The sequence below is a fragment of the Callithrix jacchus genome, chromosome 2 (genome assembly GCF_049354715.1).
Source record: "Callithrix jacchus isolate 240 chromosome 2, calJac240_pri, whole genome shotgun sequence".
NCBI lineage: Eukaryota > Metazoa > Chordata > Mammalia > Primates > Cebidae > Callithrix > Callithrix jacchus.
This window is the reverse complement of record NC_133503.1, coordinates 62,014,091-62,039,310: the sequence shown is the minus strand read 5'-3', so window position 1 is coordinate 62,039,310 and position 25,220 is coordinate 62,014,091. Positions and strand designations below refer to the sequence as shown.

Genomic DNA, 25,220 nt, shown 5'->3' with positions numbered 1-25,220 from the left:
CTTATGTTTAAGTCTTTAATCCATCTGGAGTTAATTTTAGTGTAAGGTGTCAAGAAGGGGTCCTGTTTCTGCTTTCTGCACATGGCTAGCCAATTTTCCCAATACCATTTATTAAACAGGGAATCCTTTCCCCATTACTTGTTTTTGTGAGGTTTGTCAAAGATCAGATGGCTGTAGATGTGTGGCATTGCCTCTGAGGCCTCTGTTCTGTTCCATTGGTCTATATCTCTGTTTTGGTACCAGTACCATGCTGTTTTGATTACTGTAGCCTTGTAGTATAGTTTGAAGTAAGGTAGTGTGATGCCTCCAGCTTCCTTTTGCTTAGAATTGTTTTTGCTATGCAGGCTCTCCTTTGGTTCCATATGAAGTTTAAGGTGGTGTTTTCCAGTTCTGTGAAGAGGGTCATAGATAGCTTGATGGGGATGGCATTGAATCTATAAATTACTTTGGGCAGTATGGCCATTTTTCATAATATTGATTCTTCCTAACCATGAGCATGGAATGCTTCTCCATCTGTTTGTGCCCTCTCTTATTTCCTTGAGCAGTGGTTTGTAGTTTTCCTTGAAGAGGTCCCTTACGTTTCTTGTGAGTTGTATTCCTAGGTATTTTATTCTCTTTGTAGCAATTGTGAAGGGCAGTTTGTTCTTGATTTGGCTCTCTTTACAACTGTTATTGGTGTACAGGAATTCTTGTGATTTCTGCACACTGATTTTGTATCCTGAGACTTCGCTGAAGTTGCTTATCAGTTTCAGGAGATTTTGGGCTGAGACGATGAGGTCTTCTAAATATACAATCATATCATCTGCAAATTGAGACAATTTGACTTTTTCCTTTCCTAATTGAATATGCTTTATTTCTTTTTCTTGCCTGATTGCTCTGGCTAGAACTTCCAATACTACACTGAAGAGAAATGGTGAGAGAGGGCATACTTGTCTAGTGCCAGATTTCAAAGGGAATGCTTCCAGTGTTTGCCCATTCAGTATGATATTGGCTGTGGATTTGTCATAAATAGCTTTCATTATTTTGAGACACATTCCATTGATACCTAGTTTATTGAGAGTTTTTAGCATAAATGCTGTTGAATGTTGTCAAAGGCCTTCTCTGCATCTATTGAGATAATCATGTGGTTTCTGTCTTTGGTTGTGTTTAGAATTAAGTTTCTAGACTAACGTATGTGAATTGTGTTTATAGACTTGCATATGTTAAACCAGCCTTGCATCACCAGAATGAAGCCTACTTGATCATGATGGATAAGCTTTTTGATGTGCTGTTGCAATTGGTTTGTCAGCAATTTATTGAAGATTTTTGCATCTATGTTCATCATGGATATTGGCCTACAGTTCTCTTTTCTTGTTGAGTCTCTACTGGGTTTTGGAATCAGGATGATGTTGGTCTCATAAAATGATTTGGGAAGGATTCCCTCTTTCTGGATTGTTTGGAATAGTTTCAAAAGGAGTGGTACCAGCTCCTCTTTGTGTGTCTGGTAGAATTAGGCTGTGAACCCATCTGGACCTGGGCTTTTTTTGGTTGGTAGGCTCTTAAGTGCTGCTTCAACTTCAGACCTTGTTATTGGTCTATTCAGGCTTTCAACTTCTTCCTGGTTTAGGCTTGGGAGGATGCAAGTGTCCAGGAATTTATCCATTTCTTCCATGTTTACTAATTTATTATGTGCATAGAGTTGTTTGTAGTAATCGCTGATGGTAGTTTGTATTTCTGTGGAATCTGTGGTGATATCCCCTTTATAACTTTTTATTGCATCTATTTGATTATTCTCTTTTCTTTTTTATTAATCTGGCTGGTGGTCTCTCTATTTTGTTGATCTTTTCCAAAAACCAGCTCCTGGGTTTACTGATTTTTTTGGAGGGATTTTTGTGTCTCTATCTCCTTCAGTTCTGCTCTGATCTTAGTTATTTCTTGTCTTCTGCTAGCTTTTGAGTTTTTTTTTTCATCTTGTTTCTCTAGCTCTTCCAATTTTGATGATAGGGTGTCAATTTTAGATCTTTCCTTGCTTCTCATGTGGGCATTTATTGCTATATATTTTCCTCTAGACACTGCTTTAGATGTGTCCCAGAGATTCTGGTACCTTGTGTCTTCATTCTCATTGGTTTTAAAGAACATCTTTATTTCTGCCTTCATTTCATGGTTTATCCAGTCATCATTCAAGAGCCAGTTGTTCATTTTCCATGAAGTTGTGCAGTTCTGAGTTAGTTTCTGAATCCTGAGTTCTAATTTGATTGCACTGTGGTCTGATAGAGTGTTTGGTATGATTTCTGTTCTTTTGCATTTGCTGAGGGGTGCTTTGCTTCCAATTATGTGGTCAATTTTAGAGTAGGTGTGATGTGGTGCTGAAAAGAATGTATAGTCTATGGATTTGGGGTGGAGAGTTCTGTAAATGTCTATTAGGTTTGCTTGGTCCAGATCTGAGTTCAAGTCCTGAATATCCTTGTTAATTTTCAGTCTCATTGATCTGTCAAATATTGACAGTGGAGTGTTAAAAGTCTCCCACTATTACTGTGTGGGAGTCCAAGTCTCTTTATAGGTCACTAAGAACTTGCTTTAGGTAACTGCGTGCACCTGTATTAGGTGCATATATAGTAAGGATTGTCAGCGCTTCTTATTGCATTGATCCTTAATCATTACATAATGTTCTTTGTCTTTTTTTTATCTTTCTTGGTTTAAAGTCTATTTTATCAGAGACTAGGATTGCAACTCCTTTTTTTTTGCTCTCCATTTGTTTGGTAAATCTTCCTCCATCAATTTATTTTGAGCCTATGTGTATCCTTGCATGTGCGATGGGTTTTGACTTTTTGTCCAACTTGCCAGTCTGTGTCTTTTGACTGGGGCATTTAGCCCATTTACATTTAAGGTTAATATTGTTATGTCTGAATTTGACCCTGCCATTTTGATGCTACCTGGTTATTTTGCCCATTAGTTGATGCAGTTTCTTCATTGTGTCAATGCTCTCTACCATTGCGTATGTTTTTTGAGTGGCTGGTTCTGGTTGTTCCTTTCCATGTTTATTGCTTCTTTCAGGAGCTCTTATAAAGCAGGCCTGGTGGTGACAATTATGAACAATTGCCTTTTTGTAAAAAATTTAATTCTCCTTTACCTATGAAGCTTAGTTTGGCTGGATATGAAATGCTAGGTTGAAAGTTCTTTATTATTTTTATTTATTTTTGTTATTTTTTTAATTGTACTTTAGGTTGTGGGGTACATGTGCAGATCACACAGGATTACTGCATAGGTACAGACGTGGCAATGTGGTTTGCTACTGAAAGTTATTTTCTTTAAGGATGTTGAATACTGGCCCCAACTCTCTTCTGGCTTGCAGAGTTTCTGCTGAGAGATCTACTGTGAGTCTGATGGGCTTCCCTTTGTGGGTAAGGGAACCTTTCTCTCTGGCTGCCCTTAGCATTTTTTCCTTCATTTCAATTCTGGTGAATCTGACAATTACGTGCCTTGGGGTTGCTCTTCTTGAGGAGTATATTTGTGGTGTTCTCTGTATTTCCTGGATGTGAATGTTGGCCTGCCTTGCTAGGTTGGGCAAGTTCTCCTGGATAATATCCTGAAGAGTGTTTTCCAGCTTGGATTCATTCTCTCCATCACACTCAGAAACACCTATCAAATGTACATTAGGTCTTTTCACATAATCCCATATTTCTTTGAGGCTTTGTTAATTTCTTTTCACTCTTTTTTCTCTAATCTTGCCTTCTCATTTTATTTCATTGAGTTGATCTTTAATCTCTGATATCCTTTCTTCTGCTTGGTTGATTCAGCTATTGAAACTTGTGTACGCTTCACAAAGTTCTCATGTTGTGTTTTTCAGCTCCATCAACTCATTTATATTCTTTTCTAAGCTGTTTATTCTCAATAGCATTTCATCGAATCTTTTTTCAAGGTTCTTAGTTTCTTTGCATTGGGTTACAACATGTTCTTTTCGCTCAGAGAAGTTTGTTATTACCCACTTTCTGAAGCCTGTTTCTGTCAATTCATCAGACTGACTCTCCATCCAACCTTGTTCCCTTGCTGGTGAGGAGGTGTGATCCCTTGGAGGAGGAGAGGTGTTCTGGTTTTGGGTGTTTTTATCCTTTTTGTGCTGGTTTCTTCCCATCTTTGTGGATTTATCTACTTGTGGTCTTTGTAGTTGGTGATTTTTGGATGGGGTCTCTGACTGGATGTCCTTTTTGTTAATGATGAAGTTATTTCTTTCTGTTTTTTTAGTCCCCTTCTAACAGTCAGGATCCTCTACTTTAGGACTGCTGGAGGTCCACTCCAGACCCTGCTTGCCCGGGGATCACCTGCAGTGGCTGCAGAACAATAAAGGTTGCTGCCAGTTTCTTCTTCTGTTATCTTTGTCCCAGAAGGATACCCGCCAGATGCCAGCCTGAGTTCTCCTTTATGAGGTGTCTCTTTGGATATATGGGGATTGGGGAGCTGCTTGAGGAGACAGTCTGTCCCTTATAGGAGCTCAAGTGCTGAGCTGTGAGCTCTGTTGTTGTGTTCAGAACTGCTGGGCAGGTATGTTTAAGTGTGCTGCAGTGGAACTCATAACTGCCTTTTTTTCACAGGTGGCTCTGTCCTGGGAAGGTGGGGCTTTATTTATAAGTTCCTGATGTGCTGCTGCCTTTTTTCAGAGATGCCCTGCCCAGTGAGGAGGTAGCCTCATCACAGTCTGCCAGCAGAGGCATTGCTGAGTTGTTGTGGGCTCTGACCAGCTGCTATGTGAGCTTTCTTGTGGTTTTGTTTATAGAGGTATAGTTAGAACTGCCTTGGTAATAGTGGACTGCCTCAGTAATGGCCAGTTGCCTCTGTAATGGTGGACTGCCTCAGTAATGGTGGACTACCTTATAGTGGTGGACTGCCTCAGTAATGGTGGATGCCCTTCCCCCCACAGAGCTGGACCATCCCAGGTCCAGCTGTGCTTGCTATGAAACTCTCAATCCAGAACATTTCAGATTGCTGGTCTTTGTGGGGGTGGGACCTGCCGAGCCAGATCACCTGGATCTATTTCAGCCCCCTCTTTTACAGTTGAATGGGCAACTCTGTCTCCCAGGTGTTCCAAGTGCCAATTGAAACGGTGCCCAAATTTGTTTGAGTTTTTGTGCGGTGACCCACTGCACTGGCTGAAATAGCCATGCTGGAAACTCGTGGCACTTTTCCACTGAGTAATCTCCTGGTCTGTGGGCAGCAAAAATTTGTTTGGAAATGCAGTGATGACTCACCATCTGCATTTTTGCTGGGAACTGCAATCCAGAGCTGTTCCTATTCAGCCATCTTGGATCATCCTCCTCATATTTATAATTCTATAAAACTTCATTATAAAATCTATTTATAACAAATTTATTAAAACCTTATAAATTTATTAACTCTATAAACATTATATTTGCACCAGAGACTGCTATTCTGGGTTCATATGTAGGTTTTATTCATCTTCTATGTCATTTAAAAATAAATCAGCAGGTCTCCACTTGGAAGACTTATCTCAAAACAAAGAAAAAAGAGAAAGAGACAGAGAGAGAGAGAGACTATATCAAGCAGCACTGAGTCTGCATATTAATATGACCCTGCCTCACTGCCATCCTGTTTATACCCATGGCACAGACTCTGCCCCAGTTCTCACTAGTCCCTGTAGTCTCTCCTCCCAGAGCTGAGTGGTCTCATTGATTATTGTCACTCTTGCTTCCTTAGTAGCAAAGAAATATTTCATTTATACTTGTCTCTTATCAAACATAGAGATATGGCTGGATGCTGTGGTTCTCACCTGTAATAAGGCCGAGGCAGGCAGATCACCTGAGATCAGAAGTTTGAGACCAGTTTGGTCAACATGGTGAAACCCCGTTTCCACTAAAAATACAAAAAACTAACCAGGTATGGTGGCTCATGCCTGTAATCCCAGCTAGTCAGGAGGCTGAGGCAAGAGAATGACTTAAACCTGAGAGGTGGAGGCTGCAGTGAGCCAAGATCTGACCACCACATTCCAGCCTGGGTGACTGAACAAGAGTGTGTCTTAAAACAAAACAAAACAAAAAACAAAACATGGGGATATGGATGACTAACCAGATGGTACTGTGTTTTAGGGAGGAAAATGAAAGAAAGCAGATTTCTTTGGAAGTAAAGAAGGTTCCCACATGTTTAATAGGCAAGTAGAAAATCTGTGTTGTAAAAATACAACTGAAGGTGACATTAGAAATATCTATTCGAAAAGGAACAATTATCTTAGCAAATTTCATAATAACTATGACCCTGTCCCTTTGCTCATTTATATTACCTGCCCAGAATGTTTGAGCTCAAACTTAAAGAGATCTTCAGGAAAAATCTTTCCTTCTCCAGTTGTAAGCTCCTGGAGACAGAAATCCTTCTGTTTCAGAAGTCATCCAGCATAGCAGTTCACAGTGTGCTGGGGAATCAGACAGACCCTAATTGGAATGGTCTCTGCTGTTACTTGGTGTGTGATCACTGGCAAGTTTTTAAACTTCCTTAACCTCAGCTTCTTCACCTGTTAAACCAGAATAGTGATACCCACACTTTACAGGAATGTCATAATAATTAAGTGAGTTATTTATTTTGGGCCTGGAACAAAATGATAGTTAAATAAATGGTGGTAATATTACTTATTACCATATTTGTTGATAGTCCCCACAGTACAGTGCTGCCACAGTTTTAAATTTTTAATAAATAGCACTCGAACTGAAATGAATCTGCAGCTAATTTTAAATTCAACTGTATTGTAGTTTTAAGGAAATTTCCTTCTATTCTAGGAAGATGTTGGGGAAAAATAACTCAGCAAAATCAAATTTAAATAAATCAACATAAAAGTCTCAGGACACTTGTATTAGCCCATTTTCACACTGTTGATAAAGACATACCCAAGACTTAGTAATAAAGAAAAAGAGGTTTAATGGACTCACAGTTCCACATGGCTGGGGAAGCCTCACAATCATGGCAGAAGGCAAAAGGCATGTCTTACGTGGTAGCAGGCAAGAGAAAATGAGAACCAAGAAAAAGTTGTTTCCCCTTATAAAACCATCAGATTTCATGAGATTTATTCACTACTAGGAAAACGGTATGGGAGAATACACCCCCATAATTCAATTATGGGAGCTCCAATTCAAGATGAGATTTGGGTGGGGACACAGCCAAACCATATCAACATTCTAAAACCCTGCCTCAGCATAATGGAAATCATTCATGATTGCAATTTCACAGTAAAAACAACATTTTGGAGTAAATGTACAACCTTATAAAGATTTATATAAATGCCCTAATTATGTGTGCTTCCATTAATGCAACTCATTCCAAAACTAAAAAAGAATCCCATGGAACATAGATTGAAAGGTATGGGAAGAGAGTGATTTTGTTGTTCTCTATTTTGGATGAGGTAAACTACATACACACTCACAGAAGAGTTTACTGAGTGTATTTACATTGCCATTAAGGAAGTGATCTGGAATTGTTTTCTCCTCCAGTTAAATTGTAGTTCATACTGCCATTGAAAGTTGCTATTCTAAGTATTTTGGGAAGTTCCAGAGGGAATTTTTTTCCCTTGATTGTATGCCATTTTTTTTTTAACTTCAGCACACCCCACCCCCAACAGACACTTTCATAAATCTCTCTCGGAATTGTTCTGCAGCACATTAAATCACTGTCTTCTCTGATTCTGGATCTGAAGGTTTCTTTCTGAGAATGAAGTCTGCAATCCATCACATCAGAACAGGAAGAGAGGATGTGAGGCAGAGCCCCTTTTCAGATCTCCAGTGAGGAAGGGATGTTTTGGCACTGGCTATGGCTTTGTAACACTGCAGTTGAAATGGGTAAAATGGGCTCCTCACTTGAAGATCTTTGATGCCTCAAAATGCTCTGATGAGAAAAAGCTCATCCTCAAAATCAGTGGTACTTTCTTGAAGAAACGAAACTGGCTCCAGCATGTGAAGCATTGCTAATGACCAGCTGTGTAACTTTGAATGCATCATGCAATTGCCCTCTATTCATTTAAGGTTCTATGAAATGGCCTTATCCCTTACCCCCAGCTCAGGCAGGATGCTGAGACATACTAGGGAATTCTTCTCGATACTTCTCAATACTGTATTGGGAGAATAATTTTCAATGGGAAGAGGAGGATTTTTAAGGCAATAAGTTATACTATGTGAAAAAGATTCAGAATTATTATCACCGTGAATCAGAGAATGATTTTTTTAAATCATAGATTTTCATTGTTGGTGGAACACTATAAAATCTCGTTCAGGCTCATCATTAACAGTTGTTCTACAGTGGTTAAGGGACTTGCCCAAGATCTCACAACTGTGCACTAAATGAGACAATATACCTACTGTTTAGCACAGTGCCAGTGCTTAACAAGCAGTCAATAAATATCAGCTACTGTTGCAACTGCTGATGTTATTGTTGTTAGTATGATTCAGGACACCTCACTCTCAGTTCAGTGCTATTTTTACATCAGCTACACAAAGAAACTACAAGAAGGTAGCTCTATGAGCCCAAGCAATTTCTTGCCATAAGGAAAATTATTTCTTTTTGAAAAAGTGCAAGCCTAGAGAAGGTAAGTGCTATGACTTGGCACATAATTCTCAGGATACTAACATCCCACTGGAGACTAATTTAGGGCTTGTCTGGAGGAGAAGAGGCTATCCCATTTTCCTAATCCTCAGAGCAATAACACTGAGGACTGCACATTGTGGACCAGAGATTGAATCCAGTCTACAGCAACCCTGCCCTCAGCACTGGAGATTGAACCTAGACTACAGCAACTCAGCCCACAGCCTCTAGAAAAGAGCAATGTACTGAAAATGCAAAATGACACTGGCATGGAGAAAGGAGAAACTGTTCAGCAGATGAAGCTGGGAAAGATGTGTGGTCAAATGGGAAGAAACAAAAATGAAAGACAAAATCAGATTTCCACTCACACTATATATAAAACATAAACTCTGTAGATAAATTCAGGATTTATGTATCAAAACTAAAATTATAGAATTCTCAATAAAAATAATAACATCTTTTAGACTTGGGGATTGAGAAAGATTTCTTAGGGCACACACAAAAATTTGACTCATAAAATGATTGATTTGATTGTATTAAAATTAAGAAATTTTGCTCATGTAAATGCATCTTAAATAAAAAGATAAGGTATAAACTGGGAGAAGATATTCATGATACATTAAATCAGCAAAAGATAAGTAGAAAGAATATATTAAATATCCTATAGATCAATAAGAAAAATAAAAACAATCCGATAGAAAATAGACAAAAGACATGAACAAATATATCAAAAAAACAAAACACAAGTGGCAAAGAAAGAGAAGAAAAGATTTTCAGTAATACTGGTGATCAAGGAAATGCAACTCATGACAGTGATGACACAGTCTAAGCCCATTTTAGTGGCAAGGATTACGAGGCAAGGCAATATCCAGTGTTGAGGAGACTGCGGCTACACAGGACGACTTCTGCATTGCTGGTGGGTGTGTAAATTGGTACAACCACTTTTGGAAAGAGTGTACAGTATCTCCTAAAGATTCTGATCCCTTATGGCCAAGCAAATCTACCAGTAGTTCTATTCCCAAAGGAGACTCTTGAACATTCACAACAAGAGACCTGCACAAGAATGTTTTTAGCAGCAGTGCTTACAATAGAAGAAACACCAAAACAACCCAAATGCTTGAAATTGAAAGCATGAACGAACAAATTATGGCCTATTCACACAATGGAATTTTCTCCAGTCATCAAAACAATGAACTCCAGCAGTCAGTAATATGGATGATTCTTAGTTTAATATTCAGTGAAAAAATAAATTCCCTCAAATTATCGACAGTTCAATACACTTTTAATAAAGTTAAAATAACTAAAACACTAGGAATATATATAAATGCAATACAACTGCATGAAAAGGAAAGCAATAGAATGATTAACAAAAGATTCAAGAGGCTGGACACAATGGCTCATGCTTGTAATCTCAGGGCTTTGGGAGGCCAAGGCAGAAGGATCACTTAAGCCCAGGGGTTTGAGACCAGCCTGGGAAACATAGGGAGACCCTATCTCTACACATTTTTTTTTAAAAAAATTCACCAGATGTGGTGGCATGTGCCTATAGTCCTAGCTACTCAGAAGCTGAAGCAGGAGTATTGTTTGAGTCCAGGATCTCAAGGTTACAATGAACTATGACTGTGCCACTGTGCTTCAGCCTGGGTGACAGAGCAATACCCTGTCTCAAAAAAACAAACAAACAAAAAGACTCAAGAATGTGGTTACCTTAAGTGGGGAAAGGCAGTCACGTGGTCATATGTAAGTGATTGTAAACTTCCTAACTTTTGTTTTGCATGGTGAGTACATGGATGCTTCATTTGTTTTTAAAAATAAAGAATAGAATATTTAAATAAATAAAAACAGGTCTTATGTGGATCAATAAAAAAATGTATTTTGAATTAATGGCCAGGACTTCTCCAGCTTGTATAACAGAGGTCTGTTCTTTCCTTTTCTTAAAGGGAGACTGACTATTGAATAATGGTGAATTTTACCACCAAGGTCCACAGATCAGCCTCTGAGAGCTGGTATCAGTAAGTCCAGGCACACAAGCATATGTGCAGATGTGGAACATAAATAAAACAAAACTTACACCTTCCCTTATCCTTAAGGAGCTCATTCCATCAGTATAGACAGTCACATAAACGTAGAATGCTAGAATGATATGTCAAGTGTCATGATGCAAGTTTGCACTCTGCCATAGGAGAGCCATGTCCCTGTCTGCACTGATTTCCTTTCCCTCCTCAGGATACTAGAGCTGGGCCTCCCATTTGAGAGGGCAACTTGCATCTAAAGCCCCTTGGTGGGCTGATGCCATGCACATCCCTGGCCCCCTCCCCAGATATTCAGAGTTAGAATCTTTGTGGTAGGGTTCAAGATTCTGCAGTTTTAACAAACTCCTCAGGAACATCTAAGCTTTGAGGTTAGACTCATTGTTTTGCCCCCTTTGGGAATTGGGGTAATATCTGCAATGTGTTCAACCCTCTTCTTTCACATCTTTCCCCATTCATCAGGTACCCTGGCAGCCATTCTGTTTCTACAGCCCCAGGGGCAGAGATGAGGATGGTCTTCTTGGAAGAGAGGATGGAGGGGAAGGGTCAGCTGCCCCTTCCCCTGGCGTTGAGACCCAAAGCCACAAGATGTGTGTGTACCAACATCCCCTATGGGGCTAAAGTCCCATTGGGAGTCATTTTAGATAAACAGAGGGAAAAGCCAAAACATGTGCCTTTCTTCTCCTTCCTATTTGAGTCCCTGGGAAAGAGGGCAATGTTTTGAGTCAGAAAGACTAGTTAAATCTAGAGCCATAGATATCATGTATTGAAAATTTTAAGTTGCCACAGCACAAAGTAGAAACTCAAAAAGAGGAGTGAATTTGATTAAAAACAAACAAAAAGCAGCAGCTTCGTTTTCTTTGCACAGAGATCATGATGCAGAAGTTTGCAAACTCACCACAGTTGTAACCACATTGCCTCCCCAGGGACTGAGTAAGTGTTGAACAGAATTGAGCCAAAATTCCTGAGACATCAGGGAGTACTTACTGCAGGCTCGAAGTCTACTTTGATTCTTAAAAGGATGAGTAGGGGTTGCCTGTTGAACATGGCTGGGGCTTGGGGTAGAGTATGGGAGGCAGTAGAAGGTATTCCAGGAATACATGCAAAGAACTGAATTTTGCAAGGGCATGTGAGGTGCAAGGAGACATGACAGCCCCACTATGAGGCTAGAGCACATCCTGAGAGATAGAGACTTTGTTTTCCTAACTGCCTTTTCCTTCTGAACAGTCTCAGAAGCAAAGCCTCATGTCAACATCTCAAGTCTTGGATAGTCTGCTAACACCCCAGCTTGCTGCAGGGAAACTGTGCCCTAAGAAGCCACAAGTGACACAGCAACCACTGGCAGCAAGAGCCTCATCCCCTTCCCAGGCTAGGGCCCCTATGCACACCTGTCAGAGCTCATATATAGCCTGGCATTTGGAACAGGGGTTGGGAAGGAGGAATGGAAGTAAACAAAATCCTTCAGGAGGGATGGTGAGGCATTTGTTCTCACATGGAGAAGGAAGAATTACCAGGTCAATACACCACCATTTTCTCCTTTTTAGTCCTCATAAGAATAAAGCATAGTGTAGTGAGAGAAAGATGGGTTCTGTTATTCAAATGACTTGTACTCAGAATCAGCTTTAGCACTTACTACCTGTGAGCTGCAGAGACAGCGCTCATCAAATAGTACATGTGCTTTGTTTACATCCCAGATTCTCTGGCATTAGCACATGAGACGTGTTCTGGCTAATGGACTGTGGGTGGAACTGGCAGGTGTCACTTCCAGCCCAAGGACATTAAGAGTCTCTGTGCTCCTTACCTCCCTTCTTATCTTCTCTGCTACAAGGCCACATGCACCAGCTGGCACAACTTCAGGAGGGACAAAAGGCATATGATCTTCATCAGACTTTGCAAAGGAAAGACATTAACCTTTCCATTATCAAACCACTGAGATTTGGAGATTAATTTGTAACCCTAGCATCATATAGTCCAAATTATTAATACACTAATACATTGTGTAATTTTTGGTCTCATTAGAATGAAAATTACTTAACTTTCTAGGCCATTGGAGTTTTTGTAAAAACTTAATATATAGTTATGCTGATACAGAGCCAGCATTTGATAAATGTTTACTCTCTTCCTTTAAGTTGTAGTTGATGTCATTACTATCGTTATCATTAGTACTGTTATGCAATAGATATATTAGATGCATTTTAATAAGCAGCAACTTTGTCTCCAGCACTCCACTAGTTGTTTTTCATGTTTTCACATTTCTGTATCTAGAGAAGCCACAGCTCAAAGAGGTTACTTACTCAAAGGAACACAGCTTATATGCAATCAAGCCAGGATCTGAAATAAGAATATCCTGAATCAAAGGTCTCTTATTCTAATGGTAACACTCCTATTCACATTCTTCACATTTTTTCAGACATGGAACTCGAGGCTCCAAGATAAGATCACTAAAGTAATAACTGCTAAAATAAAATCAAAAATTGACAAGTGGGGCCTAATTAAACTAAAGAACAAAAGCAACTATCAACAGAGCAGACAACCTACAGAATGGGAGAAAGTATTTGCAAATGATGCATCTCACAAAGGTCTAATATCCAGAATCTTAAAAACAACAACTCCATTAAAAAGTGGGCAAAGGACATGAACAGACACTTCTTAAAAGAAGACATACATGTGACCAACAAGCATATGAAGAAATGCTCAGTGTCACTAGTCATTAGAGATATGCAAATCAAAACCACAATGAGATACCCTGTCACACCAGTTAAAATGGCTATTATTAAAAAGTCAGAAATTGGCCAGATGCAGTGGCTCTTGTCTGTAATTCTAGCACTTTGGGAGGCTGAGGCACGTAGATCACTTGAGGTCAAGAGTTTGAGACCAGCCTGGCCAGCATGGTGAAACCCTGTCTCCACTAAAAATGCAAGAGTTAGCCAGACATGGTGGTACACGCCTGTAGTCCCAGCTGCTTGGGAGGCTGATGTAGGAGAATCACTTGAACCCAGGAGGCAGGGGTTATAGTAAGCAGAGATCACACCATTGCACTCCAGCCTTAGAGACAAGAGCAAAACTCAGTCTCAAATAAATAAATAAGTCAAAAATTAACAGATGCTGGTGAGGTTTTGGTGAAAAGGGGCTGCATATACACTGCCGGAAGGAATGTAAATTAGTTCAGCAATCATGAAAAACAGTTTCAAGATTTCTCAGAGAACTTAAAACAGAACTACCACTCAACCCAGGAATCCCATTACTGGGTATATACCCAAAGGAAGATAAATTGTTCTACCATAAAGACATAAACATGCATAAACGTGTAATCACAGCTTTATTCACAATAGCAAAGACATGGAATCAACCTAAATGCACATTGATAATAGTGGACTGGATAAAGAAAATGTGGTACATATACATGATGGAATACTATGCAGCCATAAAAGAGATTAAAATCATATACTCTTTTTATGATTTAAAACCGATGAAGTTTTATGATTTAACACCGATGAAGTTGTAATCAGTGGATTCCATCCATAATGGATGAAGCCATTATTCTAAGCAAATTCTAAGCAAACACAGGAGCAGAAAACCAAATGCTGCATGCTCTCAGGTATAAATGAGAGCTAAACACTGAGTCCACATGGATGCAAAGAAGGAAACAATAAACACTGGGGCCTACTTGAGGGTGGAAGGTGGGAGGAGGGTAAGGATCAAAAAACTACTTATTGGGTACTATGCTTATTACCTGGGTGACAAAATTATCTGCACATGAAACCCCTAACATGAAATTAGTTCATGTAACAAACCTGCACATGTACCTCCTGAACCTAAAAGTTGAAAAGAAAAAAAAAAAGGAGTAACTGCTAGAGTCAGAGGATTGTTTATTCCCAGCCCAGTGCTGCAATGATGTAACAATAGAAAAGATACAGGCACAATTATTTCTATCAGTCTTTTCCCTAACCATTGCTGAGACCCCTGTAAACTGCAAACTGAGGACCCACCAGCTCCAGATACTGTGGGCAACAGATGAGAGGGAAGAAGGAAGCTATGCTTTGATATAAGGGAAACTGGATGCTTTGCTCAAACAACAGCTTCTCGATAAGGTACCCGATGAAAAAACCCAGCAGCTGAAAATAAACATTGAGTTTCCAAATCTCTGTCAGGTGTGTGTGTGTGTGTGTGTCTCTCTCTCTCTCTCTCTCTCTCTCTCTCTCTCTCTCTCTCTCTCTCTCTCAATCTCTCTCTCTGTTTGTTTTGGAAAGTTGAAGAGAAATCGCAAGCAATGTGGATCCTAAAGCAGTTTACACTGAACCAGATGGTGCCTCTGATTAGCATCAGACTAAAAAGATACATTACTTGGAGATGAGGTTCTCGTAGGGACAAATCTGTTTCAAAGGCACAGAGGGTTTGCTTTTCTCTACACTCCCCTTGGAGCTTTCTCTGGGTGTATCTGTGCATCCTTTCTCCTGTTACCACCTCCAGGCAAGTCTGAGCTTGTGCTGGAGAAGAGAGCAAACTGGTGTTCGTAGGTTTCTCAGTTCTCCTGTCACTGAAGCCTGAAGTCCTTCACAAGGGGCAAGCCACTCCATGTGGGAAGCTGGCTGGTGGTGAATACTCCTGCAATTCCCAGGCTAACCAGCCATATGTGCCACTGATGCGTCAGCAACACATGGAGACCCATTCTGTGGCTATTCCCATTTTACAGATAAGGAAATTAAGACTTGCAAGGATTAAGTAATTTACTCAATAGCACAGGTCAAATCAAAGTTGAGGCTAATTGCCTCCATAAACGAGTGTGTGTGTGTGTGTGTGTGCGCACGCGCGCATGCATGTGTATGTATGTGTGTTTTAAAAGAGGCCTGAAGGGTAAATCATCAGAACGGATGGCTACCAAGTGTCCAAAACTATGTAACTATGTTGGTGCCTGTAGCAAGATAAACAATGAAGTGAGAAATCACAAACATTTCACCTTGACCTCTACTTCTAGGCCTACATAACATGGACCCTTTAGAAAAACACTCTAGGGAAATAGAAATAGAAGAAAAAAAAAAACATTCAAAGCCAGGATGGAAAGCATGTCCCAACCAAGGCCCTTTTATTCACTAGGTCCTGTGTTTCTCAGACCCTGAGGAAAATCATGTAGCTTAGGGTTACATGCAACTGTCAAAGATTAAGGGACTCCCTTATTGCAAGGAATTTAAAGGTCAGCACAAATATTGGGATTAGCAGGAAAAATAACCACAACACCAATAGTAACAATTACTGCTTAGTATGAGACATTATGCTGAGCCCAGCGCTGTGTCAAGTACTTTAAATGCATCACCCATCCCATTACCCACATGATCACCTTCTAAGACAGACCTTATTGTTCTTATTCCCATTTTACAGATAAGCCTACTGAGGATCAGAGAGGTTTAGAAAATTACCCATAGTCACATAGCCATGTAAAGGGCTGAACCAGGAATTAAACTCAGGTGTAGTGTGCCTTGAGAACCACTGCCCTTAACTAGTAAACCCTTCTCCACCTTCTCCATAGGATCCTCCTGACGACAGGCCAATAGGGTAGTCTGCCAAAATCTCAGAAAGTGCTTAAAAGCCTTCTGGCCCCTCAGCTTGATGTCAATACAAATGTTCAAGGCTGTGAGTACAAGCAAATGCCACTGAAAATACTCCAGGCAATTTGCACATCTGGCAGTTAAATGAGTGCAGGCTCAAAGCAAATCACGTCCCCAAGGCACAGTACACTTCACAGGGAGAATAACAGGAGGAATTTCATTACTGCTCAAACTTGGCCAGAGGAAATCATACTCACCTTATTTAAGGGTATAAAGAGAGATGTTCACCAAAGGGCAATGGCCACCTAGTAAGTATAATGAATTCAGATTTTATTCACTGGGAACTAGAGGATTTAAGAACGGGGATGAGTTGAAGTTTCCCTTTGGGACTCTTTTGGTGAGAGGGCTCACTTAGCAAAAAAGATCATGGAAGAAGAGTTACCTTTCAGCTGTGAGTAAGAGCATATGGCTTTTACATGTGAGCCAAGCATAGCTACACTAATTATACTTTGCCTCCTCTTTGAAAAGGGCCCCCAGAGGACATTTTGTCTACCTCTAGTCTCTGTGTGTATTTAAAGGTAAGAATTTTGCATTTCTTTTGTAACTGTGTACAATGCCAGGGCTGGCCTTCTGTCAGTTAATATTAATCAGAGGGTTTTTACTGAATCCGAAACCCAGACACAGAGCAAGACCCAGAAGCAGCAGCTGTCCAGCCTGCCCTGCAATTATGCTGACCCTCAGAGGCCTCCTTCCAGTCCTGGAGATGTGGCTGCAGTAAAGGAATTACTCCGACTTCCATGAGGCTGGAATTGACACTACATGCCCTGTCCAGGCCCGTGCTAGCACTCCATCTGGCCTCGATGCCAAGCCGGGCCCTGGCAATGACAGCAGCTCTGAACAATGAAGGAGAGCCAAGTAGCCTGCTCCCTGCTGCCTGTGCTGCATCATATGCATAGCTAGAGTTGTCCTTGTCATGTCCCTAGGCCAGGACTCAATTTGTCTCTGCAGTGGCGCCACCTGAAATCCTGAGAGGGCCTTCCAGGGCAGGAAGGGGCAGACATATTTCAATGCTTTTGGTATGAGGGCTATTTATTCAGAGGTAGAAGTCAGAACTTTAAAACCATGGAAGTCTCATTTTAAAAAGGCACAGTAACACAAGGAGGGCAATTACCAGAATTAGTCTCCATAACCTCACACAAACCACCTTGCTCAAACAAACTGCATATTTATTGGATTAATCTGTTGTCACACATCTGTCTGAAGGGCCAGGAAACCACATACATGAATACTAAAATCACAAGAACACTTTTCATCCCCACATCTTTCTCCTACCCTTAACTCCAGGGATAGGATACAGACAGCAATTCTGGATGCACCATGTTAACCAGGCATTGGAAAAAACATCTTTACAGTGAAGTGGTTCCTGAATATTTCTATGATTACCAGGCAATTTGCATAAATATTCAGGCTTCGTTCCCTGAATAAATTCCAGTTGGATGATGGCTGATCCTCTGAATTCTAAGACCTTTTGTTTCTTGCAGTTTGCTTCTCATTTTATTATTGATATCAGTGTGAATAGAAAAGTTGAAAATTGGGAAGGTTTGGTCTTAGGGCACAGAAAAAAAGTACTGACGCTAAAAAGTCATTTCTTTGCCCTTACAGATAGGAATGAAGAAATGCAGAGTTTCTGAATAGGCCATTCTTTTACATGGAGCAAAAGGCATGATCCATTTTGCAGATCCAAACATGCAGAGCATTGCTAGAGATGAGGTAGAGGCTGAATATGAGCTTCTGAATGCTGCCTGATCAAATCTGGAGGAGCTATGGACATCTAGTTGACTGACCTTGAAAATAGGGAACTCTAAGTTTCGTGCCTGTGGGGTCCAGTGGTGACCAGTTTAGGGTAAGCAGAAGCTCTGACCATAAGTTCTGTGCAAAACCACTGTCATTCCATGATCTCCCAAAAATATATACCGATAAGTGAAAAAAGGCTAAGTACAGAACAGTTACACACTATGCTACCATTTGCATAATAATAATAAAGAGTACAAAGCATATATATAATTGATTGCACATCCACAGAGTATGCCTAGAAGCAAACAAAAAACTGGATATGGCTTTTGCCACTGGAGAGGGGACTGGGAGTAGCCATGTACAGGGTCTGGAGGGACCCTTTCCACATGGTACCCTTCCATACCTTTGCATTTTGATCCATGTAAATGCATTACCTATTCTAAAATAATTTACATTTTTAAAAAACTTTTAAAAAATGCTAATTCTGATTCAATCAGACTCTTTGAGCTGGGTCTCAGGAATTAGCATTTTAATAGGCTCTCCAGTTTATTCTTACACACTCAAAATTTTGAGAACTTCCCCGTGAAAGGCTCTTTCTACTAAAAGGAACTTCATCCATTTCCCCTCGAGTTTAAGATAGCAATAATAAACCATACAGGGTTAAAAAAAAAAACCTCATTAAATTTTCTCAAGAGAAATAAACAATGCAATCTCAGCTTTCCTAAAATCAATTTAGATTTTGATATCTAAGTTGTCAGCTACTTTCTACTTTTTGCATTTATGCAGACCAAAGGAGTTGTTAGAAAAGAAATATCTTAGTCACCAGACAGGTTGCCCTCTCCTGCCAAGCTTCCCAAAAAAGATGCGGGGCTTATTGACCCCTTACTCCACCCCAGCAAGAGCACTGTGTACTCACCTTGCTTTTTAAAGAGGTTGCTCTGGACTATCTCATTCATAGACTGTACTTTCTGCTTCTGGAGTTTCACAGGAGGGATGCAGGTGTAGAACTCATACAGGAGTTGGCTGAGGGCAGGAAAAATAGAAGCTAGTAGAGCAAAGTAGACCAATGTCTCCCACCTCATAGCACTTACAGTTCATCCCTGGACATCTAGCCCTGAGATACCCCCAAGTCCTGGCAGAGCATCAAGTGCAAGGCAAGCCTTTAGTAAAAATGTACAAGTTGTTCTTGGTATGGAATATTAGTAGCATTAAAAGATGTAAAAATCTGAAAATAGTGCTTGCTTCGGCAGCACATATACTAAAATTGGAATGATACAGAGAAGATTAACATGGCCCCTGTGCAAGGATGACACGCAAGTTTGTGAAGCCTTCCATTTTTTTAAAAAAAACTATTTTTTTAAATTTTAAAATAATACCAATAGCCCTGACTAGTTACTGTGTATCAAGCATTTTGCCTTAATTATGCCATGTAGACCTCATAACTCTAAAAGAAAAAAACAAACAACCCCATTCAAAAGTGGGCGAAGGATATTAACAGAAGCTTTTCAAAAGAAGACATATATGAGGCCATGAAACATATGAAAAAATGCTCATCATCACTGGTCATTAGAGAAATGCAAATCAAACCACACTGAGATATCATCTCATGCCAGTTAGAATGGTGATCATTAAAAAATCTGGAGACAACAGATGCTGGAGAGGATGTGGAGAAATAGGAACACTCTTACACAGTTGGTGGGAGTGTAAATTAGTTCAACCATTGTGGAAGACAGTGTGATGATTTCCCAAGGATTTAGGAATAGAAATTCCATTTGATCCAGCAATCCCATTACTGGGTATATACCCAAAGAACTGTAAATCATTCTACGATAAAGACACATGCACACGTATGTTTATTGCAGCACTGTGTACAATAGCAAAGACCTGGAACCAACCCAAATGCCCATCAATGATAGACTGGACAAAGAAAATGTGGTACATATACACCATGGAATACTACACAGCCATAAAAAATGATGAGCTCGTGTCCTTTGTAGGGACTTGGATGAGTCTGGAAACCATCATTCTCATCAAACTGACACAAGAACAGAAAGCCAAACAACATATGTTCTCACTCATAGGTGGGTGTTGAACAATGAGAACACATGGACTCAGGGAGAGGAACATCACACACTGAGGGGCAGTTGTGGGGGTAGGGGAGAGACAGTAGGGGGTGGGGGTTGGGGGTGGGGAGCGATAACATGGGAAGAAATGTCAGATATAGTATGGACCTAAAGTAAAATAAATAATTTTTTTTAAAAAAGCTATACCCAATACTTATCCCAATTTTATAAGTTGGAAAGCTCAGGTTTAGAAGGGCTAACTAACTTTCCCAAGGTTATGCAGCTAGGAAGTTAAAGAAACAAGAGTTACAAACAAGGTTCTGACTTTATTACTATATCATTTTACTTACAAATGTTTTATTCTTGGTAATCCTTTACGGTAAGTCTTAAAATCAAAAAGGTCTCTAATTTTTTAAAAAAACTATGAAAAACTGTGGATTAGAACCGGTTTGGGACATCAAAAGGGAGATGGCTCTTCCCAAAAAGGGTGAGAATCAAAATACCCTGAAACAAAATTATAGTCCTTGTCGGCTTTCCAAAATAAACTTATTGTATTTATTCATTCTTTCAAGGACTTACTAAACATCTACTTAATATGAGTCAGGCAAAGCACAGAGAAATGGGGATACAAGGGGAACAGACCAGGTCCCAGTTGGCATGGAACTTACACTCTAATAGAGTTTGTCAAATGACACAGAAGCAAACAAATAAATACATACTGATGTATGCAGTGAAATAAATAAATAGGGAGCTGTTTCAGAGAATAATGGCACAAGGGTTGGGGGAAAATTTAATTTATTTACAATATTGAGAGGTGGCTTCTCCAAAAAGATAGCATTTAGCTTGAGGATCTGAAGGATGAGTAGTAGCTAGCAAAAGTCTCCCATATGAACAGAGAAAGGACATCCACAAAAAAATTGGTGACATCTGAATAAAGTCCAGAGTGCAGTTAAGAGAACTGTACCCATGTTAATTTCTCAGTTTTTATAAATGTACCATAGTTATGTAAACATTAATATTAGGGGAAGCTGGGTGAGGGGCACATGAGAACTCTGTACATAATCTTTGAAACTCTTTTCTAAATCTGTAAGTATTTTAATATTAAAAGTCTTTAATCTGTTATCTGGAAACTATAATAAATTGTTTAAAAAGAAAAAGGTATATCTGATTGATTTGCCCCTATTCCAACAGTATAATAACATTAAAATAATGTGTTTATCTATGAGCCGAATGGAGTTACGAGGGAGAAGGCAAAAGGGAGCCATCTCCATTATCTCTTTAGGTGTGCTTAGGTTGTTCTCTGTTTGCAACTGTGGGGCCTGCAGGGCAAAGAGTGGAACCCAAAATAACCTTCAAGCTCAGGTGAAATGGAAACATTTACCCCAAACATCAATTTTTTTTAACCTACATGATTACATTTCATATCATTAAAGAGAAATGCTTATTACACAGTTGGTTTTCACCAGTCTGGCACAAGAAAACCCAAAGGTAAAAATCCCACACTGGAAGCCTTGAAAAAGTCCCCTGCCACATCCTTCCCACCCCCAGCTGAGTGACCATCTGAAGCACCCCATAAGAGTCCACCTCCCACTCTGAATCCCTGGATTGCCAATAGAGCCCAAGAAAGTACAACATAAGCTCTCACCTGAGTAACTTTGCATCAAAGACCGTTTCTACGTCATGGAGGACAGATGGGATGTATTTCAAAGCCGCCACCTAAGTGGAATGTAAAATATGTATGAGTGATGCTCACATCAACGAGTCTGTTCTGGCAAAGAGGGTAATTTGCAGCATGACACAGACCAGGGAAGAATGATTCCACATCCTGGGCATTAAGATATTGACGCAAGCCTCTTAATGTACATCAAAACATAAGCATGGACTTCTTTGTATACAAAAGTGAAGTCACAACTTCTGTCTTCAAGGAGGCAGTAACGTAGAGTAGAATGACCACAGACCTTGTAGTTCTATAGATCTACAAATTCTGTTTCCACACCTTATTATCCATGAGGCTTTGGACCAAACATTTAACCTCTCAGACATTTACATATCTGTGAAATAGAGAAAGTTATGTGTATTCTGCAGAATTGTGAAGATTAAAAATATATGTGAGGCATCCAACAGAGCACAAGGCATATTTTAGTGCTCAGTAAAGGGTGACTTATTAATGGGAGATGGTGTAGTTGAATTGGTTTGCTGGTGGCAAGTTATTCGTATTTCCTCTCCCTAGCCACTTTCTGAATAACAGTGGGCATGTTTTGGTCCACTAGATGGGTTGGGAAAGCTGAGCATTGTGGTGGATTGCTTCTTCTCTTCAAGTTAACCAATGTTTCAAGAGGTAAGAGCCACACTCATCCCCTAGCAACACCACTTGCTAAAAAGCAGAGCAGACTACAGTTTCAGCAGAAAGAATTGTAAGTCACATGAATGGAAAATAATGTTTAAGACTCTAATGGAATCATGCATTTTTTATTCTTTTTATTTTTCTACATATTCTAGGTGTTGTTATTAACATGTATCACCCTTTAACAATCAGACTAAAGTAAAAAATCACAAAAATTACTTTCCTAAAGAAAATCTTCCACCTAGCCATATAAAACTAAGATACTTACTTAACATAAATAATGATAATGATTATTCTCTAAAAATTTACAACAGGGCAGATGCTGTGCCAAAGACTGCTAATAGATTATCTTATTAGTTACAACACTGCAAGGGAAATATTATTTTCATAAATAAAGAATCTCTGGTGCATCACAATTAAATAAGTAGCCTGGGGTTGCAAAGTTAGCAAGTGGAGAGCCTGGATTCAAATGCAGGCAGGCTGCTCTTAGAGCCACTTTTTGTAACCCTTAAGCTACATGGCCACCTTACTCAAATAGCAACTGTCTCCCTCTATGCCTTCATCTGTTTTTTTTCTTGTTGTTTATAATTTTTAAATTTTAAAAAGTCAGTACTGTATGTTTGATGTAAAAAAATTTATATCACATAAGGCATTAGGGTCAAAATTTTTCTCAAAGTCCCATATGGCATTCTCCTCTCAGCTCCAATCTTTCCTCCCCAGAGAGGGGAGGACCAGTGTTCATTAACACTGTGAATTTCCTTCCAGACTGCTTTCTACACACGAACGTGTATGTGCATCTGTGTGTGTATGTAAATATACAGGTCTGCAACTTGCTTTTCGTAGTAAACCACACACCAGTGGCATCCTGCCATCTCATGGAGTACATTCTTTTCATTTCTAACCACTGCCCAGCACTGCTCAAATAGATATATTATATCTTTTTCAGCCCACCCCTGCTAATAGGTGCCATGCTATTTTCAGTTTTTCTTTATTATAAATATGTGGTAAAAACTACTTAATAGGAAACTAAGTAAAAGAATTAGTGGGATGGCGCAGTGAGAACAACCCAGGATTGAAGCTCTCGGTGAACGCATGGAGGGTGAGTCAGGGCCACATTTCCAGACGGATCTTTGTTGCCCAAAAAATGGAAAAATTCCCAGGTATAAAAGAGATGTGGGACACAAGTGAAGCATTTTTGGCTGATGCAGCCAGCAGCTGGTGCAGCCAGGGGCACTCCACAGTGCTCTGCACAAAGCGCACTGGTCCGGGTGCCCTGTTGAACCGGCAATCTGAGACTTGAGAGGGCAGATTGGCATATCCATCTGATTGAACGGGACTTGGACAGTGACCCAGCCCAGGAGATTCGAGGGAAACGGCATTTGGGTCAGGGCAGTGGGACAAATGAAATGGCGATTCCAAATGCTCCGGGTGGAGAGTTTCACTGCAGGCACAGCTGAACCCAGGATGGTGCAGCTCGGTGGGGGAGGGGCGTTTGCCATTACCGAGGCAACCCGCCCTGACTGAGGTACACTCCCATTGATGACACAGCCTGCCATTGCCAAGGCAACCCATCACAACAGAGAGACTCCGCCACAGGGAGTAGCCCATGGCAGCAGGGCAGAGACCACAGCAGCAGGGCAGAGCCTACAGCAACAGGGCGGACCTCACACCAGCAGGGTGGAGTCTCGGCAGGCAAATAGTGACTAGACTGCCTCCTAGCTGGGCAGCACAGTGCAACGGATACATAAAGAAAACCCCAACCCCCTGCGAGACAGAGCATCTGAGAAAAAAAGAGTTTTTTTTTTTATAATTCTGCTACAGCAGAATTAAACGTAGCAGCCTAAAAGCCCTGAATGAACAACAGACCTCACAACTCAGCACTTGAGCTCCTATAAAGTACAGACTGTCTCCTCAAGCAGCTCCCTGACCCCTCTATATTCAGAAGACTGACATTTGGCAGGCATCATTCTGGGACAAAGATAGCAGAAAAAGAAACTGGTAGCATCCCTCACTGTTCCGCAGGCACTATAGGTGCACCCCAGACAAGCAGGGCCTAGAGTGGACCTCAGCAGTCGTACAGTGGAGGGGCTAGACTGGTAGAAGGAAAACCAAGTAACAGAAATACTTCATCATCAACAATCTGGGCGTCCACTCAGAGACCCAATCGAAAAGTCAGCAACTACTCAGAAGACAGGTGGATAAATCCACAAAGATGAGAAGAAACCAGTGCAGAAAGGAGGAAAACACCAGAAACCAGAACACCGCAACTCCTACAAAGGACCAAAACTCCTCACCAGCAAGGAAACAAATCTGGACAGAGAATGACTGTGAGGAAATGAAAGAAATAGACTTCAGAAGGTGGATAGTGAGAAACTTTTGTGAGCTAAAAGAACATGTTCTAAATCAACGCAAAGAAACTAAGAACATTGAAAAGAGATTTGAAAAAAGATTCGAGGAAATGATAACAAGAATGGATAACTTAGAGAGGAATATGAATGAATTGAAGGAGCTGAAAAACACAACACGAGAATTTTGCGAAGCATGCACAAGTTTCAACAGCTGAATTGACCAAGCAGAAGAAAGAATATCAGAAGTCAAAGATCAACTCAATGAAATAAAACAAGAAAAAAATGAACAAAGTCTCCAAGAAATGTGGGACCATGTGAAAAAACCTAACCTACGTTTGATAGGTGTACCAGAAGGGGACGAACAGAATGAATCCAAGCTGGAAAATACTCTTCAGGACATTATCCAGGAAAATTTCCCCCACCTAGCAAGGCAGGCCAACTCTCAAATTCAGGAAATACAGAGAACACCACACAGATATTCCACAAGAAGAGCAACCCCAAGGCACATAATCATCAGATTCACCAGGGTTGAAATAAAGGAGAAAATA

General features: G+C 40.3%; 1 protein-coding gene and 1 non-coding gene across 4 annotated transcripts in view; one reads left to right on the top strand and one right to left on the bottom strand.

Moving 5' to 3' along the window:
* Window positions 1–25,220, bottom strand: part of DOCK2 (dedicator of cytokinesis 2) — a 464,897-nt gene that overhangs the window by 306,560 nt on the left and 133,117 nt on the right. For all 3 annotated transcript variants that reach the window (XM_035290348.3, XM_035290349.3, XM_035290350.3), the window contains exons 24-25: window positions 21,626–21,696; window positions 18,834–18,940 (exon numbers count right to left, since the gene is read on the bottom strand). In XM_035290348.3, the coding sequence (XP_035146239.1) occupies window positions 18,834–18,940; window positions 21,626–21,696 (178 nt within the window). The remainder of the gene's footprint in view (window positions 1–18,833; window positions 18,941–21,625; window positions 21,697–25,220) is intronic.
* Window positions 19,152–19,258, top strand: LOC118151798 (U6 spliceosomal RNA). The gene has a single exon (XR_004740205.1). It is a non-coding gene; the product is annotated as a U6 spliceosomal RNA (small nuclear RNA).